The sequence below is a fragment of the Tachypleus tridentatus genome, chromosome 9, assembly GCF_004210375.1.
Source record: "Tachypleus tridentatus isolate NWPU-2018 chromosome 9, ASM421037v1, whole genome shotgun sequence".
NCBI lineage: Eukaryota > Metazoa > Arthropoda > Merostomata > Xiphosura > Limulidae > Tachypleus > Tachypleus tridentatus.
The window spans coordinates 100830362-100852532 of record NC_134833.1 but is presented as its reverse complement, the minus strand read 5'-3'; the positions used below and the strand labels follow the sequence as shown (position 1 = coordinate 100852532).

Below are 22171 nucleotides of genomic sequence, written 5' to 3'. Positions count from 1 at the left end.
CGTAATTGCAGTGCATCGGGAACACCGGAAGGAAGCGGGAATGGCTGTTACGGTTTGAACTGCGTGCAAAGGAGACATTGTAGGTAAAGTACCAACCCTGCATACAGCGAGGGTACTGGGTTGACTCCTAAACTTTCAATTGTCAGTTTTAACGTAAGTCACATTCTTGGTTTAGCATTATTCATGTAGCTATAGACTACTACATAGGTAATAGGTTATTCAGTATGTAGAAATGTTAAAAAATGAACGAAATTTGTATTATTTTTTAGCTTAAACGGCACACTTTCAGATATTTCATGCCCTCGAATATAAAGAGATCTTGAGATGTCGCTTTTTTTGTAAATAATTTGTTTCAGATGTTACTTCAAGCTTTGCATTGTATAATGCAACATAATGGTTAAGACATTATAGCTATGTTTTTTGTACAATATAAAATAAGTTGTTTTAATTCTCAGCTTTGCTATGTTAATAGAGAACATAAAAATAAAAGGAGAAGGAGGTTACACCAGAATTTTGCTGAAATTTTCTGATGGTTCAAATGTTTTTACTTTTAAATTGTTTCTGTTAGTTTTCTATTTATTATCGAAATGTTAGATTACACGCAAGTAGAAGCAAGTTAGTTTATTGCACTTACCAAAACGTAAAACTATTACAAAACTTCGCGAACGAAATGGAAACGGTACCTTTCATACTTCGGACCTGATCGTGTAAACTGTATATACATTTTATAGAAGTCTCCAAGCTCACACAAAACTTATGCTTCAGAATTCGTCGTGTGTTCGAATCTCGTTCTGTCTCAGCTCTCATATTTTCGTAGAGTGTTTGAAAGATTAACCTGAATTGATAAAGTAAACGATATAGAAGGTAAATATGAAGTTTGTACTACGGTTGCTAAATCAATATGCAGTAAACTCGAACTGCCGAAGATCAGGGATTTATAATATGCTGACACAAACCAATATTTTTATTAGTATTTTTCTGTGTTCGTCTTAAGATTTACAAGATAATGTGAATACCACTAAATTACATATGTCTATTTACCTACGGTCTTTAAAAGTAGCTTATTTGCAATACTTCAGCATTGTTTCTCTGGAGGTGAAGTATTCGCTGTTGTCCAGCTGTTTTACATTCCACAAAATAACACTCATGAAAGCCTAAAACAATTACGTTCAGTTGTTAAATTAGCTTCGAGTCTTGCTCTGTACCAGCTTTCACGTCTTTAGAACATTTCTAAAATGTTAACCATTATAAAAAAAAATATTACTAAAGTAAGTGATATAGGAGGTATAATATAATTCCGTTCTGTGGTCGTTTCGTCATTCGACGAAAGTCAAGAACGCTTATTTGTTAGGGGGCACTTTTAATTTATCAGCAAAAGAGAAAAATGATTATTTATGGTATTTACCAAACGGTACATTTCAGTTTAAGACAGCAATATACAAATATGATTAGCAGAATATAATTTAAAGACATATAAATTGTATATAAATAAAGATTTGATTTAAAAGGGCAACGAACCGCATGGCGGTGAAACTTGTTTTGAAACTACAATGCAAGCAGTTTGAAAAGTCTCAACACCAACGAGGTTCGGATTTGACAGAAAATTTCTCCACAACAGCTGTGACATGTTTTACAAACAACAACACTTTGAGGTGGAGAGGAGAGAAAAGTTGGGTAGTTTAATGATTATTGGCTCTAAAGGAAGAGGAGGGTTTGGGGTGAATATCAATTATTATTGAATGTCTAAGCATAGAGGAGGGTTTGTGGTGAATATCAATGACTATTGAATGTCTAAGCATAGAGGAGGGTTTGTGGTGAATATTAATGACTATTGAATGTCTAAGCATAGAGGAGGGTTTGTGGTGAATATTAATGACTATTGAATCTCTAAGCATAGAGGAGGGTTTTGGGAATATTAATGACTATTGAATGTCTATAGAGGAGGGTTTGTGGTGAATATTAATGACTATTGAATGTCTAAGCATAGAGGAGGGTTTGTGGTGAATATTAATGACTATTGAATGTCTAAGCATAGAGGAGGGTTTGTGGTGAATATTAATGACTATTGAATCTCTAAGCATAGAGGAGGGTTTTTGGGGAATATTAATGACTATTGAATGTCTAAGCATGGAGGAGGGTTTGTGGTGAATATTAATGACTATTGAATGTCTAAGCATAGAGGAGGGTTTGTGGTGAATATTAATGACTATTGAATCTCTAAGCATAGAGGAGGGTTTTTGGGGAATATTAATGACTATTGAATCTCTAAGCATGAAGAGAAGGGTATGTGTTTAGTGTAAATAGGTATCAATTTCGAAGCAGAGAGAAAGGTTTGGGTTAGGTAGTTAGGTATTAATGAATGTCTAAGCTTTATTTTGATTCTTTTCCTTGTTCATTTTCAAATTCAATTAGTATTTGAAAGTTTTTTTTTTCTTTTGGTAGATCATATACTTGCTTAGATATTAAAATATCAATGATTGTTTTAATCTTTATATTTTTTATTGTTTCAACATTTTTCTCTGTCTTTTGATAAACTAATATAAATATCTATAAACAAAGACTTTTTGTTCGTTTAACCAAGGAAACAGTTACTTTTACTTTGTCGTTTATTTTCATAAGGACAAGTTATCCTTTGTTCTAGGGCCGGGTTATCGTATGCAGATTGTGAATCTTAAGGGTCATTACTTGTAACTTCCTCGTGAAAATGCGCTACGCTCATTCGAGTTGTTGGTGTTCTATAAAAATGACGGTTAGATCCGATTATTCAATTATACAAGGGTACTAGTCTTTAAGATGGCGATGGGTGATCTTATCTATGTGTCTTATATCTAGACTATCATTTTAAAATTAGAGATGACCCGACATGGCTCTTTCACCCGTGGGCGCGATATAATGTGACTATCAATCGCACTATTTGTTGGTAAAAGAGTAGCCCAAGAGTTGGTGGTGATGACTAGCTACCTTCCCTCTAGTCTCACACCCCTAAATTAGGGACGACTAGCGCAGAGAACCCTCGTGTAGCTTTGCGCGAAATTACAAAAACAAAAACAAACAAAATTAGAGATAGCTGTGTGAAGGCAGTTTTTGTATGTGTTTAAAAAAATTCTAGATCAAGCGCTCGAATTCTTAGTTTTCATTATAACTGCTAAGCCTAGAAACTTTATGGTATCAGATTTCTTCATTTACTTTCTCAAAAGTCTGAGATCGAAATAATATAAAGAACAATGAGTTTGATCGATAATGCGAACTACGCTGATATATATAATGTATTATGGAATTGATTTTGAAACACTAAACAAGTGAACTAAAACAAGCCAGGCGCATTTGCACAAATATATTATGGTTATACGTTACTCTTGTATTCATGGTAAAATAAGGAGAAGTATTTTTACTTTCCATGTAATGTTATTTTCCTTCTGTACAGTGTTGGAATAAGTAGGGTAAATGAGAATATGATGTGGGTTTCATTTAAAGAAATAAATTAATAATTTGGTTGCTTTATTCAAAATATATATATGTATATCCAGATAATTTTCTAACTGTTCTGTTTGACTGCGTAATAACTTTGCAGTACAACAACAGTGACGAAACAATGCAGCAGCCAAAATATTTTGATCTATCAACGCCACAGCAAGTTTATAGTTTGTTTTTTTCTGCCAGAGTAAAAACATAAATTTAACTATAACGTTAAAGTTATCAATATATATTTTAACTTACAAGCGGAAAGCGACCTTTCTGGGAAATAAACTTTTCCATGAAAATATTATTAAACTACTAGACAGAACATAAGATGTTGAGATAAAGTGAATAGTTTTGGATCTGTCAACATTTTTCTGTGATGCGTATATACATTTTATTCTCCCTGTCTAATATCAGACATGATCAAGTAATAATAATACATAGCAGCTGAATATTGGATAGACTCTTAACCGCCTAGAAAAGGAATTTGGAATATGATGAAAATGTTTATGACAAGAGTTTGTTTACGATTTCTGTTATCTTCCGAGTTTCATCTCGTTACTCTTTATGGCTGGTTAATATCATTTACCATTGTGTTTTAATCTACACGCCCACTAGTACTCAGTGCTAAGTTTGTGAGCCCATAACGCTAAAATTCATGGTTCGACGGGCACAATATAGATAATCCATATCCAAGTTTGTGCTTAATAATGGCATTTTTAATAGTTTTTTGGTTGTGAAACTGTCTGCTAATTTTTCAAATTAACAGGGGCTTCAAAATAATTCATCCAGTATTTTCTTACTACTCTTCCATTAGCACATTAATGCTACCCGCTAGTACAGCGGTAAGTCGATGGATTTACAACACTAAAATCAGGGGTTCGATTCCCCTCGGTGGGTTCAGCAGATAGCCCTATGTGGCTTTGCTATAAGAAAACACACAGCACGTTCGTTTCTCTTCGTATGTGGTCATTTAACTTTGTTATCAACATATGTTTCAAAGCCAATTGTTTTTTACCAATATCTAATGTTTGTTATCAAGACAAAACAGACACTTACTAATACGGAAATGTTAAATATCAGGCCTAAATATTATTGTATTTACATATACAAAAAACCGTCATATTATCTTCTACCACAGAATATCTCTGCCAAAAAACAACAGCAAAAACATAAACACATGCTTATCTATAGTACCAGTTGTTTGATACTTTCGTTCAACATTACCTTTCCTTTTCAACCTAATATTACAATCAATAAAAGTTTTTTAATGCAAATAATACACAAATTTTAAAAATTAAGTATGATGCCAAAAAATATAGAGAAAGAAGTTAGAATGAATGCACAAAACTATACAAAAATGACTACGTAAGGACAACCAAATCTTTCCAAGTATAACTTTTACCTACAACTAATTATTAGATTTCTGTCAGTTGCATGATTTCAGGTTTAAATAAAAAACATTTAAAGTGAATAGTTCTATATAATCTTACAATGGCTAATAACCATAAGCTAAATATGTAGGGATTTTTATGTCGTTTTGTGTATTCATACCTTGTTTCTTTAATGTTTAGCTTTGCCATCCCTACATCACACTTAATTTTTCCAAAAGATGTTTTTATTGTTTGTTCCCTCTCTTTTAAACACTTTTACACTTGATAAGTTAACACATCTTTTGTCTTCATAATTCAGTGATAATATATATTGTTAATATCATATCAATTTTGTCAGTTTCTTTAATTCTGAATTATACTCGAAATCAGTGAAGCTGGAATAGTTCCTCCAGAACAGTTCAGAGTTCTAACAGTACTGGACCTCTTAAAGTAATATTTTCGAATCCACACCTGCCAACTTCATTCCTACATGCATACAGTCGACTCCACTCTATGTTAGTGTTATGCTGATTAACAGGAAAGACATCATACAGATCCCAGGCCAAGTAGTGTGATACCATATATATATACACACACACAGCTGCCAGACTTAGCCTCACTGAAAATTTGAAAGAAATGAGACAGCTATTTAATGTATTATTCTGAGATTTAAAAACTAGTATATTTAATCTCAACATCGATAACATGTATACAGATCTACCAGTTGCATAAACACGTAATCTATTTTATACCTCGAATATTAATTGAGATTATTCTTTTTTCATTTATTTTCACTGAAGTTGTTTTGGCAGATATCGTGTTTGTGCAGTGAAAAGTCACAAATGGTCATTATATACAAATAATTGTGCTGCCGTTTAATGTTCAGAAATGAAACATATACTTGTGAAACATGTAAATAATCTATACTTATAAATCGAACTCACTTCTAAGTAGTAGTTTTCCCTTTTTATTATTTACCCGCGAAAATATATGGGGAAAGAACAGAATAATACACTGTTATACAAGTTGTGGAAATACTCGATAATAGAAATTAGCTGCTCAAATAAGACTATAACGCAACTATAGCAGTTACTTGTAAGTATCATAGAGTAATAGACTGAGTCTGGTGGCCATTATTTTCGGTTCATCCTTACATTCTAAGTGCTTGATGATAACCTTTTCCCAAGTGCTCTTTAAATACTTTTCTCTCGCACTAAATTCATTACGAAAACCTCAGATATCTTTTTGGGTGGATTGAAAGAGACAAAAAAAGAGGTGAACACTAGCTATTTTTAGTTCTTTGCTTTAACTACATTTTTCAGAGATATATGGAGTCACACAAGTGGTGAATCACTTGATAATAGCAGTTAGATGCTCAAAAAAAACAACAACTGTAAGTCAGCTTTAGCAGTTATTTATAATCATGATAGAGAAGCAGATTGAATACATCAGCCATTTTTTTCAGGGCCTACATACTGATCACTACCATGCTCAGTGATTAGACTTAATCCAGGTAGGTGCATGGCTTAGAGTGAACCTTATGTTAAAACATATGGTGGTTGGTTGCCCTGTGCATTTAAAGAGCTCTTAACAGCTGGTGTTATAAAAAACTACGATTAACGTGGAATGATAAATAAAATTTTGTCTAATGCTAGAAAATAAACCTATAATACTAGTTACCAGAAAAGTGAGAAGAACATAACATTTACAAATAAACAGCTGTTGCCACTTTTTAACATAGACTTATGTGTACAGTAGTTTATATCTAATAGGCTTATACATATTCCTCATGTAATTTCGATATCTCAGCTTAAGTCGCTTCAACAAAAGCTTCTAATACTGTTCCAATATTCTTTTCTCGACCAGATTTTACGCTAAACTTGTGAAACGATTCGAACTACTTGGGCATAAACTTCCAGTTTTCTTTCAAACGCTAGTTAAAACATCTCTGGAAAGTGTCATAAGTTCCTGTTTTCTTTTATTATTATCAATTTTGAATTTGATTTACAGTTTTTCTTAAACAATATAATCGCTACAATTTTTGGCACTACATTGAAGTCCAGTTTTTCTTCAAACTATGGTTAAAACTTCTAATAGCTAATAATTTTATTTTATTTATTTTACTTTCCAGTGTTGTACTCAGTTTCTTGTATACTCCTATGATCTACTCGAACTTCCTACTAGACTGACATTTTACTGATTTATACTGTAGTTTTATCATATATTACTGTTTTTATGCTTAAATAAAAGTAATATTTCTGGTCTATTATATCTGTCTAAAATGTAATTTATGAATTAAAACTGAATTAAAGTTGAAACGAAAGAAAAACTGACTACTGGTAATATATTAATATACTGGAAAGAACAACTTAGCATTGACTATATATCAGTAAGTAGGAGATAATCCAAAGAATGCATTGGTAAAATAAGTTACATCGCTTTTTTGACCAATTCGTGGATAAATTTGATTAGTTTTAATTTTTAAGTTAAGGACAGCCTTATAATAAGAATGTGAGGGAAGTGTAGTGTAAACTCATATAATATATTTGCTATCTCTTGTTTTAATGTAGAGATTTTAAAAATATATATTTCACTGATTCAGATATGTGTCTTATTAATATTAGACATCATTCACACAAGTTGCTAAGTTTTTCTCACTATAACTATTGTCCCTGGTCACTTACTTAACGTATGACCTTTGTCTTCCTATGAAAAAAGTTTCTGCAGAGTTGAACATAGTATGTGTGAAAATAGACAGCGACCATTTTCACTGACTGGTCAGGTGATATTTTAAAGATTTACTTTCCTTCAAGTTTCAATTGAAATAACCAAAACTCACACTGATAATAGATGCACCCTAAGTGAACAAGTATTGTTATTTCCTTTAAAAAATATTATTCTATTTGAATATAGAAATCTTTCGCCAATGAAAACGTCGTCCTTCATCTGTAACATACACAAAGTTTCTTTTTATGTGTAAATGAAGATTATTTCATTCAGTTTTACTTTATTCCTTGTTTCTTTCGTTCTTCAAATTCATTCAAATTTACTTCAAGGCATATTTCCTGGTCAAACCTCCTGTTATTCTAAGAATTATATCCAGTCACTTTTAGGGGAAGTCAGTGCACCTGAGAATACCACAGAGAGGTCTTATATTTGTTTGATATCTCTCCGTATTAGCAATAACTTGAAGCATGATTTTCATATATCTTAGTAATATTTAAAATAAAATGGTTTATGAGTCTCAGTCTAGCACCGTCACAAGAACTGTGGTTTTGATTATTTGTGACAGTTTAAGCTGATATCCTACGTTTAGTTTAGATGGGAAGATATGGAACAAATAACTTATAACTATTTATAACACATCACTGTACTGCTCTTACACATGACGTTTTGTTTTGCGTATAAGCTTCTTGTTTTATGTTTGGTGTGGAAGGATTATTTTCGTCGTCTGTACACAATCCTATGGTCTGTCTGTCTGCAGACAGTGGTTGCTTTAATATTGATTTAGCAATATCATCAACAGAATAGGTTTCTTAAAATTAAAATGTTTGTTAAAAAAATGTGATAATTTAAAACATTTTTGAACATCCAGAGGTAAAACCAAGTGCTACGTATTAACAAAAAATAATACAGCGTACGTACATCAGTTTTACGCTTCACATACAGAGAACTTTACAACGTCCGATATTAACGACAAGAATTCCTGCTGAGACACAATCGTATTAGTGAGTGGCATAAATAAGGAGGACCTAAACTATAACGTAAACGTTAAGTGATCATGACTGTAATATAGACGGTCTCAGAACCTAATTCTTAGAGGGCGTAACAAGTTTTAAAGAAGGAAGTGATTCTTTTAACTATACCGCATAGCCTAAGAGCGATATTAAAAGTTCATGTACGTACTAAGAAAAAAACAACTTTATCGGGTAGCCATGATTTAGAAGTAACATATATTATCCAGTTTTCGAAATTTTGAGTGCTTCTCGTGCTTCAAAGTATTACTTCAGGTCGTCTAAGTGACTTTGAGAAGCTTTGCATATTTGATCATTGATTTGCCAAGTCCGTAATTTTTTCATGTTATCAATTCATTGCTCGGCCTATTTTCTTGACTTCTTTTGAGTACTAATCTGACGTAAAACGAGTAATGAATGAGCCATTATATCAATCCCGCGTTATTTGAAATATAAACGTTTCGTGAGAAAACCACTATAGATCTAGTATCGAAAGGAATCCTACAGTTTATCTTAATGGCTAAAAATCTGTATTTTTTCTCTTACCAAACAGAGAAACATTTACTTTTTAGGTATCAAGCAAAATTAGTATTTCGTTTGTTTGTGGCATTAAGAAAAAATACAATAGTATCACTGATTAAAAAATACAATAGTTTAAGTATTAACTGTGTTTTTGTTTGTAACAAGTGTTTCGGTTTTGGTAAAATTTTGTTTATGGTGAACGATAAATTACATACAGAAAATACAAAACTAAATATAAAAGAAACTGTTCATTTAGAAGTTTCACTAAAAATTAAAAAAACATTATTAATCAACATTAATACTGAATATGTTGAATAAGATGTATTAATTATTACAACTCGATAATTTCAAGAAGGCTAAGCTGGATAGGCACATCCTGTGAAATATTACGCATCACTTTCAAATGTTTAAACTAATTCATTAAGTAATGCACATCCCTTTATTAATCAAATGTTTCTTGTCTTATATTTGATTCATTTACTTTTGTTATCCTACATATATTAAAAAATACCAACCAAACTAATTAGTCTCTTTAAAAGGCAATTGCATTAAATTGTTTTTTAATATTATTACAAATTTTGATTTCCTCATGAAATAATTAGTTCTGGTTTAATTCCAGTGTTTTATCGTTGTCCTTTAATTACCTACTACGAAATCCTAATTCGTTCACCACGTATGTTTTTCAAAATGCTTATATATGTATACTGAAAAAACCTACAAATGATCAAACGTAACTCGGCTTGACAAATGAATTTATTAACACGTTCTTCCTTTCTTGTTTGTTTTAGCGCAAAGCTGCACATTGATTCATCTACGTTCTGTGCACCTCAGAGAATCGAATTCCAAATTTTAACGTTATAAGTCTCTAAAGTTATCGTTGTTCATTAGAGGATCCTTTTCCAAAAATAGTATATACAAAAACAACATGATTTTCAAAAGGTGATCTAATGATAGATCACATCTCCTTTATTCTTGGTTTCGTATAATACAGGTCACATTTCAGAAACAACTGTAAAATTAAAAAATAACATTGACAATTCAACTTTAATTAGAAGGTAAATTCAAATGAAAGAAACAGACAAAAATTTCAAAGCTAACAAATAACAAATTTCTATTAAATAATGTTCACTAGTGAAAAGCGATAAGTTTATGGAACTAGAAAGCTAAATTCCGAGGTTAGATTCCTTATAGTGGACAAGCACATGTAGCTCATTATGCAGCTCTTCTCTAGAACAAACCTACATAAATAGTTTTTTTAACTAATAAGAACTGTATATAAAAATGCCCTGACGGTTAGAGTGCTTTTCTCGCAATCTTTGAGTCACGAGATCAAAATCTGTTACCGGATGTGTTAACTCTTTCAGTCACGAAGTCGTTATAAGGAAACATTTAATCCTACTATTCGTTGATAAAAAGTAATCCAGAGTTGGCGGTAGACTGTAATGACTGGCTACCTTCCCTTTCGTTTATCAATTCAAAATTAGGGACGGCTAGCGCAGATAGCCCTCCTGCAGCTTTGCACGAAATTCAGCAAAACAGGTAAAAGAAATGAAAGCGTGATTCTAAAAACATGGAAAGTGGTTAATAAATAATGTGAAAAATAGAAAAAATACACTTAGAGTAAATCTACCTTCGCTTTAAATGTGGTGAAACACAAGTAGCCCCATGATAGAGCTCTGGATTTTGTAGTTGGCGAACTCGGTTCCAATTTTTTCGCTTCGATAAAATATTTCATAACTTTAGCCTATAGGTACGTTATAAGAGTGACAGTTATTGTTTTAGTGTGAATGCTAGGGAACATCTGTTATAAAGTATTCCACAACATTACCCTAAAGGTACGTTATAGGAGTGACAGCTAATCTAGGATACGTCTGTTATAAAATATCCACAACTCGTGCTAAATTTTGCTTTACAAATTATTTTTTATCGAAATCTTTTTGTTTATTTTGTACAAAGATTTATTTATCTATTAAACACTAACAACTCTGTTATTAAAAATGTGATGGAATTCCTGACGTGAAATTTATTTTAATCTATCTGTAATTTTAGTTTTTTAGTTTCAACGAACCTTTTCTTCGAAATTTACACACTTTCTTGTAAACTTACAATCGTAATTAAGAATAAATTAGATGTATTTTCTTCCTAATTATTATATATATATGTATATAAGGAGAGAGAGAGCAATTTTTAATAATTCCAGGCAAGTTAAGTTCACAATATGTGTATTTAAAAAGCATGTTTCTATTTTACTGTAACATCCTTGAGTATAGTTAAGTCCTTTGAGTGCTCAAGTGTATTATGGGTTATGACCGTTAACGTCATATTTTAACGATAAATAACGATTGGATGGATGCATCACCTGTTTCCCATTTCGCACGTGTCAATTTGAGGCTTAACGTACCCAAATACATCAATAACTTTTACATAAAAACTTGTACAACAACCTTTATGAGCCATAAAATCGTTTTACAAGACGTGGATTAGCGTAAGCTAAGTTTAAAAGAAAACACTTTTTTAATCAATTATAATTTCGTGTGCGAAACGTTTTATTTATTGAACTACTTTTGAATCAATTTTCGCTTTAATTTTTGTGTTTTAGATAAGATTTAACCAGTAAATAAATAATTTCTTAAATATTCTTAATTTCGTTGCAAAAGAGATCTTCCAAATTAATGTAGTAAGAATAAAGCAAAATTATAGCGAAGAATTGTTTCTAAAAATAACAGAATAAAATGTACGTCTTGGTAAACGTAACTAACATTTTAGCAACAAAAGAACAGAAGTATAAAACAAATTGTTTGTTTTTGAATTTCGCGCAAAGCTACACGAGGGCTGTCTGCACTAGCCGTCCCTAATTTAGTGTAAGACTAGAGGGAAGGCAGCTAGTCATCATCACCCACCACCAGCTCTTGAGCTACTCTTTTACCAAATAATAGTGGGATTGACCTTCACAATATAACACCTCCACGGCTGAAAGGGCGAGCGTGTTTGGTGTGATGGGGATTCATATTTGCAAACCCCGGACTACGATTCGAGTGCCTTAACCACCAGACCATGCCGGGATTAAAACGAATAGAATTGTATTGTTATAAAAAATATTTTTCTTAAATTGAAAAAAATATTATGTTTTTGTGAAAAATAAAACAAATGAAGAAAGAGTTTTTAAAGATCACATATAACAAAATATATTATTTACAAAACAATGAATGATACAGAAAAACATTAAAATTTGCAGTTAACTATTTGAATTACCTAAACTTCCCAAGATTTTGTTGAAAAATTTGTTTGATATGAAAAGCCGCGTCAGACTATCTGCTGTGTTCACTGCAAGAAATCATGGTAAATCCACCTGGGGACATTTTGATGAAAGTAACGAAACAATACTAACGTATTTATGACAGAACTACAAGAGTTATATACCGCTGTCCACAATTTGAACTTGTGACCAGAGGGGAACCAGCCAGTCAACAGCACCATCTCACCCCTCTTGAATGATTAACTATCGCATTTTTAATACATCTACAGCTTAAAGTATAGAAACTATTTTGTGATATTGCACAGGTTCGACCCAAATTTAATAGCTACGAAATCGAGAACTCTACCACAGGACCAGCCCACACCCGAAACAGTACGAAGTAAAAAAAAATTTAGAAAGTGACAAAAATAGACAAGTCAATAAAAATTATCTTAATTTTACTTTTGTTTGTTTTCTGTTAAGTGCAAAGCTGCATACCGAGCTATCTGTCTGAACCCACGGTTTTAGCATTCCTCAAACTTGTTGCTGATCCACCTGGCGGAGAAAATTCATTAAATATTGCAACATGATATTAATTCATAAATTTCAAACAAAAATATAAATACAATCGTTATTATTAGGGTAATTAAGTTAGTTAAAATTGTTAGGTTTATTGATTAGCCAACTATTTCGGCAATTTAAAAAAACGTACTGGATTGCACCAGGAAAATTAATTTTTGAGCTTTCTTATTTCTAAATTAATCAAATAGTTCATGAGGTTGTGATACGGCCCGGCATAGCTACGTAGTTAAGGCACTCGACTTGTAATCCGAGTGGCGCGGGTTCGAATCCTCCTCACACAAAACATGCTTGCCCTTTCAGTGGTGGTGCGTTATAATGTGACGGTCAATCCCACTATTTGTTGGTAAGAGAGTAGCCCAACAGTTGGCGGTGGGTGGCGACGACTGGCTGCCTTCCCTCTAGTCTTACACTGCTAAATTAGGGACGGCTAGCACAGAGAGCCCTCGTGTAGCCTGTCGCAAAAAACAAACAAACAAGTTCGTCATATTTCTTTTTTGGCAATATGAAAACAAAATAAAAATTATGATTTCGTTGTGAATAATAGGACTAATGAATCATATTGTATTTAACTGTTCTATATTCTGTTTGTGTGTGTATCTATCGGTGTATCAGAGGTAAGTTTACAGATGTGGACTTACAGCGCTGAAATAAAATGTTCGATTCTCCGTGGTGGCCAAATTGTAGAAAGCATATTAAGTAGCTTTGGACGACAACAAGGTGTATGTCGCATAAAAAACATATTTCGAGTACTAATACAACGTAAGTTATCATTATGAGTGATGGCTGACAAGATTACATCCTTATCTTTTATCTGATTTCAAGTAACGTTTACATCGAGTGCATTAAGTTGGAAGAATGAATAAATTCCGGAAAGAAAATACCGAAATTAACTGGAAAAGATAATATCAGGAATCATGTCACGACAACGTAGGATAGAGAATTTGGTTTGTTTTGAATTTCGCACAAAGCTGCTCGAGGGCTATCTGCGCTAGCTTTCCCTAATTTATCAGTGTAAGACTAGAGGGAAGGCAGCCAGTCGTCACCACCCACCGCCAACTCTGGCAGGTTAGCTATTTACCAAAGAATAGTGGGATTGGTCGTCACATTATAACGTCTTCACGGCAAGCATGTTTGGTGTGACTTTGGTTTGAACCCGCGACCCTCAGATTACGAATCGAGTGCCTTAACCACCTGGCCATGCAGGATAGGATGAAGGAAGAGAGTATTATCGCTGGTTATAAAAATTATGTAATACAAGTGTAAAATTAACTGAATAGAACATAGGAACAATGTTAGAAAAGTAAAAAAGTGTGTGTGTGTGGGGGGGGGGTAAATTGGAAGAAATATTGTTCACATTCGGTTAAATTATTCACTCTTAATAATTTATCATGGAGTAAAGATGGGGTTGCGTTAAACCTTGACAATTGATTGCCTTTGCAATCTGGAAATGGCAGTTTTTAACACAGAAATACAGACAAAAGAAGTGAATGTATGAATTACTTTCTCTTCGCAATGTTTCAGGAAACCCCCTTTAATAAGCTACACAGCAAAGCTTACAAACATTACTAGACGAACGTATGTCGGTGGCAAACAACACTTGTTGAAAAAAATAGAATGAACCCAATACTCTTCTATAAAATAAATTGGGAGCATTTGTTTCTTTCCAGCTCTAAGTACCTTTACTGCGAGATAAAGGACGAAAGGCATTTATTCGAGATATTTCCAAAATCATGAAATCATGGAAATAAGTTGCAGCATGCTGAAGAAAATCTGTTTTAACACAGACATCGTCAAAGAATATTCTTTTATTGGATATTACTGTTTTTATTTATAATTTAATCCTATAGTGTAGGAAAAAACAAACATACCAATAGTTTAGAATAAATTAAATGTTAGTACACTCTGTTGTCGCGTGTTTATTTTCTGAATGCCATCTACAGAGCAAAACATAAATTATGGTTCGTAAGCCTGAAATATCTAAAGTCAGTTTGCTTGTACAGTGTCTGGCTGAAAAGATTTCATAAAGTGAACTGCGTCATAAAATATTAAGCTGGTAATAGACACGTGCCATGATGAAAATTGATTCGTTACTTACGTGTGTCTGTGTGATGCCTTTTAATGTCGCGTATCATTTTGTCGAAACTCAGCATTCTACAACCTGCGGCGTCGTTCATTAAGAACTTAAATCCTAAAAAGCAAAGAAGAAAAATATCAAAATAGAATCGATACTTTGATTATATAATGAAATATACTGAAAATGGATTTCAACTTTATTTTATTTTAGGTTTCTTTAGGAAATAATCTGAATTAATATCATGGCATTTCAAAATTGGATACAGTTAAGACAGTCAGAACCTATAAATCAGTTTCTATAAGATTGAAAACTAGTTCATATCAGATGACGTTAGATGTATATACTATTTTCAAGTTCAGAAATAAGGAATTAATCTTAATGAGATCAATGGCATGTCTAAGATGTATGATTGGGAGAGGGGGAAGGAAACACGATCTTAAATAAATAGGCCTGAATAATAGTTCTTAGCATATTTTGTTTTCGATAGTTAATTTCAAAATCATCACGTGGCTCCTGTAAAGCGACATCACTGATTAAAGAAATAAATAATATGGAGAGGATTTAATTTCTACAACACGTTTATACATAAATTTCTAAACCATATAGACTTTGCATTAAAAGAAATAACTACGTCACTACCTTCAAGAAAACCATACATGTCCTGTATTACTGAAATACTAGGACACCACCCATTGAGAAAGAGAATACCACATGTCCACCACTTGGGACCTGTTTTGATGAGAAATAAGCCAACATTTGGCGTTCGACTCTCAGCAACGATATAAAACGTTATACATTAGTAATCTAGCAAGAAGTATAGTAAATTAATAAAGCTAATATATTTATTCGTTATTGAGTGAAGTATAACATGATTAGTGTTTGTTGCTTTAAATAACTAACACAGTCAAACTGAACTAATAAAACAATTTTTTTAAACTTATATATGACTAATTTTTTAAAAATTACTTATAATAATCAATTATCAAAGTCATTCGTTGTAGAATGTATTTGAAATAACATCATCATTCTTTGTTAAATATCATTGAATAAATAAAGTCTTCCTTTGTTAAATACAGACGTTGAATACCCTATATTAAGGCGCAGATAGCCTAGTTGCTTTGCCCCATAAAACACCAAACCAACCAACCCTATATTAAAATTATTTTAGAGAACCTCACCACGACCTTACAGTCCATATCGCCACGTTCGATCATTTCATCCATCTTGGTAATAGTGCTACAGCGTAGTTTCTATTGCACATTCTCTATCATAAGTGTGTGTGTGTGTTTTTCTTATAGCAAAGCCACAAAGGGTTATCTGCTCAGCCCACCGAGGGGAATCGAACCCCTGATTTTAGCGTTGTAAATCCGGAGACATACCGCCGTACTAGCGGGGGGCTCTATCATAAGATCTTCATGTTTAAAGCATACCGCTTCTCCCTGTTTCTCATAATACATGATATGTCGTGGAAGGAATTGATGACACATTTCTAGAAGGAGATCCTTCTCGACTATGTTGTGTACTGTTATTTGGGGCACGTAGATGACATTTGATAGTGACCTTTGCATTTGTGGATTCTCACATTGCATACCCGACTGGACTATAACTTTTTATGTCTCTTTCCAGGTGGTTCTTGCACCTCAAATGTATCTCTATTTCTTTTTCTTTTGTCATTTAAACACAGTCTTGGTCAAAATGTTTGTATACTGTTCTAGATTGATGTTATTGTTTATATTCACGGAGTAGTTATCGAGTAAGTGCCTGGGTAGTAACAGAGAAGGTAAGGTGTGATCGGACAAATAAGCGCGAGTTGTTATTTCTGTTGTATAAAGTGTTCTGAGCATTTCTTTGTCAAACCACACGGTGTGTTCTTGATATACTCTTTGTCGAAACAAATCAACACTTTTTCAGACACTTTTTCCGGTTAATCATGCCTTGTCACGTATCAGAAATTACAGGGCATCAAATTGTTCGACTGTCCGGAAATGGTATGAAACAAGTGGACATTGACAGAACAGTAAAGTAACACTATTGTACTGTATCAAGGTTCCTAAAAAGTAATCTTAACACAAGAAACGTTGTTCCTCAAAAGTCTACTTGTAAACGTCGTAAACTATTGTCCAAGATTATCGTATTTGGGCCAGGTTAACACATCAAGGACGAGAGAAGTATTGCAACACCTTATGACAGGAATGACATGACCATTTCTCTCCAGGGTATCCAGAAGAACAGTAAATAGAAGAGTGAGCAGTCAAGGTAATTTTGCAAGAGTAGCTATCAGCAAACCGATATCAACCTGACATGACCCGTTACGAAAGTAAAACAGCATGTTAATTTACAGTTACAACATTTTTCAGATGAGTTCTGTTTATTACTTGTTGAAGCTGATGGTAGGATTCGTGTTCGTCGTTTGCCTAGAGAACATATAAGGGAAGACATGCACACAAAAAATACACGGGAGGTGGTGCAGTATATTCTCCAGGGAAATGTTAATGGCGCCTCTTACAGGCACATAGAGACAACATTTCTATTATATGCCAACTCAAAGTTTGGCAATAACTTTGTATTCCAGGATAAAAATGTCGCTGCTCAGGCGATTTTTCTCGACCATGTACAGCAACGTCTTCAGATTGTAATCCCATTGAGAACTACTGGGCAGAACTGAGCCGGAAAATTGTTAATCACGACCCTAAACCAGCTACTGTAGCTGACTTACAGCGCCTTCTAGTGACAAGTTCAGAGAAAATCATGATGGATTATCTCAATAACCCCACTGACAACATGCCACGTCGTCTTGTGGAGGTTATTAGAATACGATGAGAACAAATCGGGTACTGAATATTTAATTTGAACAGATATAACGTTACAGACACTACTTATAATAATTTGATGTTATATTTTGTTATTATATACGCGTTGGTAAGGTTTGTTGTGATAGGTGAAATGCTGAATTACTCATCTCTCTACAGGTGTCTTATCAAAGTGTTTGCTGTTCTAATAAATTATTCATGGTGTCCATACCTGTCTCATTATACAAATGACATGTTATTTAATACGACATGCAATTTTCAGCTTCATAACTCTAAATGTATTTTATTCCACCTTAATAATAATGATTTATTTTGTTATAAAACATGGAAACATTTTAGCCAATACTGTACAAGAGACATATCCGCAATGGACATTCAAAATCTCCTACCTGAACGCATCTTATGATCAAAGTTTAAGGATATGATGCTTCAGAAAGGTTTGTTACATATTATTCCCAAAGCCAACCGCTTTTTACTGGAATAACTTTAACTATTAAATGTCTACAATGTCAACTGTAGTTCTTGTACATACAGTACCATTGCTATTTCATATTAGCGGTGGTTATCACGTGATTTATTGATTCTCTTTTTACAACTAAAATAATAAGGATATTTTTGTTAAGTATCACTGAATTGGTAGGGTCGTCTTTTGATTAATAAAAATCAAGGGACAAAGCCATTTTGTGTAGAATGATATTAAATCAATAAGGCTGTCTTTTATAGAATGTAACCGGAAAAAGCTACAGAAAATGAAAGTAAAAGGTTTTATCTTTTATTGAATGTTCTGTGATAAACCCGAACGTTCACCTTTCACCGAATATCACTAAAATTGTTTTTCGACGCATAACTTTACTTTTAGGCATTTCGAGAATACGCTGCTATATTGATTTGAAATATTATCTGGTGTGATTTGTCGAATTTGATAGCTATACTTACCTCGTTTTACGATACTATGTTAGAATTCATGATAACATCAAAAAAGCACCGAGAACCATAACTGCTATGTTCATCTTTGGAGACAAGATTACTAAGATATGCCCCCTATCCATTATAGTTTATACCTTATTTTCTCAGCCATAATAAGACAATAATACAAATCTCGCTTTCAGTACAAGAAACAAACTTCGAATACAAACTTATATTTTTTTATGGAATTTAAATGTTCTTATCCAATCCTAGCGCTCTTACAAAAGGACTTATCGTGCAAAAGCCCCTGGAGTTCGTAAATAAATATAAAGATGCACAATATGCTATCAGTGCTCTGTCCACAGCAGCAATGAAACCCTAAATATTAGCGTCATAAGATTACCACTGACTCCTCAAAACAATTTCTTTAGCACTGCCAAGTTTTTAATTTTGAATAGCTTTTGTTGATCAGATCGTTTATTTTCCACGCCATTCTTAAATTACAGTGTTTACCCTTAACTTAGATGTTCATTCTGGTATCATAATTCATGAAAGTCGAGTCAATAGTTTGAGCTTGAGAATTTATTATGTGTATTTCATTAGAACTGAAATAATATTTTTAGTGTTCTTGAAGTTTGAATCAAAAGTATCTCTCTTGACATCTTGTACAGCAAGGTTATCATTCCATTAAAATAATTTAACCTTACTCAGCTTTCTTCAGTTTTAATATAAAAGACATGAATCATTTTCTGATGGCTAAAGTTTCAGTAGTTTTTATTTCAATTAACTACAAATATATATATATACAAACTTTTGCTTAGTATTGTTCTGTTTTAAATTGATTTGATGTCTTCATTGATTCTTCCTTTTGAAGGTCCCGCTTGGCTAAGTGGTTAAGGCACTTGGCTCGTACTTTGGGAATCGCGTACTCGACTCCCCGTTACACCAAACATACTCGCCCTTTCAGCCGTAAGAGCGTTATAAAGTGACGGTCAATCCTACTATATGTTGGTTAAAGAGCAGCACAAGAGTTGGCAGTGAGTGGTGATGACTAGCTACCTTCCCTCTAGCATGATACTGCTAGATTATAGATGGCTAGCGCAGGCAACCCACGTATAGCTTTGCGTGGAATTCAGACAAACATTATTTCTGAAGCTAATTAAAACAAAAAAGAGATATAACTAAGAGTCGAAACCAGACAAAGCGACTATGAAAAATATCAAATGGTTTTGTGTAAGATATTTGTATTTTAATTATAAGACATTAAAATTACGATTTGAGTTTTATGTTATTTTTTGTGTAGGAGACACTAGGATTTTCCATGATTTTGAGCGCTTTTCTCTGTTGCAGCTGACGTATGTGTGACGTTACTTGAATAATCATGAGTGACGACAGTGAATATCGAGTTCGGTTGGTTGTCCTAGGAGGTGGTGGGGTTGGTAAGTCTGCTATTGTTAAAAGATTTTTATCTAACACATTTTCTGAGAAACACAAACCCACAGTTGAGGACCTTCATTACAAGGAGTTCGACTTTGGAACTATGACCTTGAAAGTGGACTTGCTGGACACGGCAGGAGATCTTCAGTTTCCTGCAATGAGACGGTTATCCATCGCTAATGCCCAAGCATTCCTCATCGTTTACAGTATCGATAATATATCTTCTGTTGGCATTATGAAACAATGTTTCGAAGAGATTCGCGAGCAACGGGCAGACTTTCAAGAGATTCCTGTGATATTTGTAGGAAATAAATCTGACCTGTCATCAGAAAAAAGAGAAGTTCCCAAAGAGGACGTTGCCGAATGGATCTTCTGTGATCTTCCTCGACTTAGAACCAAACTGATGGAGTGTTCCGCTAAAGACAACGTAAATATCAAAGAACTGTTCAAAGGATTTCTTCACTTGGCCAAAATCCCACTTCTTACAGAAACTGGACTGAGGCGTCGTTCCAGCGCTCATATTCCAGGAGGAAAGTCGAAGCTATTGAATACTCTTAGTCCACATGTAGAAATGCCAGAGGGCGCTGAAGGTCAGCGATCAAAGCCACGCAGTCGTAGCCTGATACGCCGTTCTAGCAAGAAAACTTCTTCAAAATTGAAAGACAACCCTTCTAGTGAGCCTGATGACTGTACAGTATCTTAAAAAGCTGTAATGTTTATGCTAAGACGTACAGTCTCAAAATCAATATATATCGCTCAATAAAGTTCGATGAAACATTTACGTATTTCAATTCAGAACCCGATACTTTAGAAAACGTTATGTTCTCTATTTAAAAAAAGTAACTTCTTACGATAGATAATTTTCAAAAATTTAAAACAAGGCATGTTGTGTGGTTACCTTTTACATTTATATAAAATATCCTGTGATTATTGTAATTCTATATCTTCATAAGCCTTTAAAACAGTGATTTAAAAAATATGAAAATTCTATTTGATATGGAAACAAAACAATAATAATCAAGATACTTATCTGTTCGTGTTTGTTATTTAAGTTTGGATCATTATTAGTAAACTAGTGCTTAACATATATTATTTCTAACAGGTTGAAAACTCATTATTTCTTTGTAACACATAATATCGTTATGTGCTCGTAACATAAGCTATTCGTTACAGCCAAAAGAAGTGTGATGGTATAAATTCTATTCTTTTAAACTAGGGATAGAATTATTTTATTCGATAACCTCTTCACACATGTCTTAACGTTTCGCTATTTCTCATATGCCTACGATTTTCCCATAATTAATAATAGGCTTATCTTGATATTATTCAGAATTTTTTTAGAAAAAAAAACACCCGGAGTAAGTGTGACTAATTTTAACAAATCCATTAAGTAATTTAGAGGAAATTTTAGATTTAAGATATTATACAGGTAAACTTGAGTCTTCTCACTTAGTCTTGGGTATATCATTCATGTTTTCCCCATCGGTCGAGCGTGGCTCATTGATTAGCATGCTGGACTATCAATCTGAAGCTCTATGGTTGATGCTCTGTTACCACACACACACAAATCGCGCTTGGTACTTTGGGGTCGCGGATGTGTTATAAAAGTGGAAATGAAATTGCATTATTTTGACCGACTACAGTTTCTCTCCAGCCAAGTAACCGCCCAACGAGTTCTCCTTCCTCCACTTCCTTCTGTTCGTTCTTCTAGGCTTTTCCCGACCTCTTGTAATATCCAATCAACTAACAAAAGTTCATGTCTCCATCACGCTAATTCATGTTAACTCCAAGTTCGACGCCCATTTAACTTTCAATCAAGTAGTGGGGCGAAGAGAAACTGATGTTTCTGGCCACCCCTGGTTATATTTCATTCTCCATTGGAAAATGGAATAAACTTTAACTTAAATCACCACCACGTGATGTTATTGTTTGTTATCATTCGAGAAGAGTAGCACGAATTGACTTTGCGTTCAAATCTTTAACGACTAGTCGGAACACCACCCATGTCTGCTACATACGAAAAATGAAATTATGATGTG

At 33.4% G+C, this 22171-nt stretch overlaps 1 protein-coding gene across 3 annotated transcripts; it reads left to right on the top strand.

Moving 5' to 3' along the window:
• LOC143225887 (GTP-binding protein Di-Ras2-like) lies at nt 1-20911 on the top strand. Of its 3 annotated transcripts, none has more exons than XM_076456044.1 (2): nt 1-153; nt 20046-20911. In XM_076456044.1, the coding sequence occupies exon 2, from the start codon at nt 20077-20079 to the stop codon at nt 20833-20835; it is 759 nt and encodes a 252-aa protein (XP_076312159.1). In that variant the 5' UTR covers nt 1-153; nt 20046-20076; the 3' UTR covers nt 20836-20911. The 3 variants fall into 3 exon arrangements, with proteins under 3 accessions (XP_076312159.1, XP_076312160.1, XP_076312161.1); XM_076456045.1 differs by having other exon boundaries at nt 19999-20911; XM_076456046.1 differs by having other exon boundaries at nt 17-83.
• Nucleotides 20912-22171: the final 1260 nt, after the last annotated feature.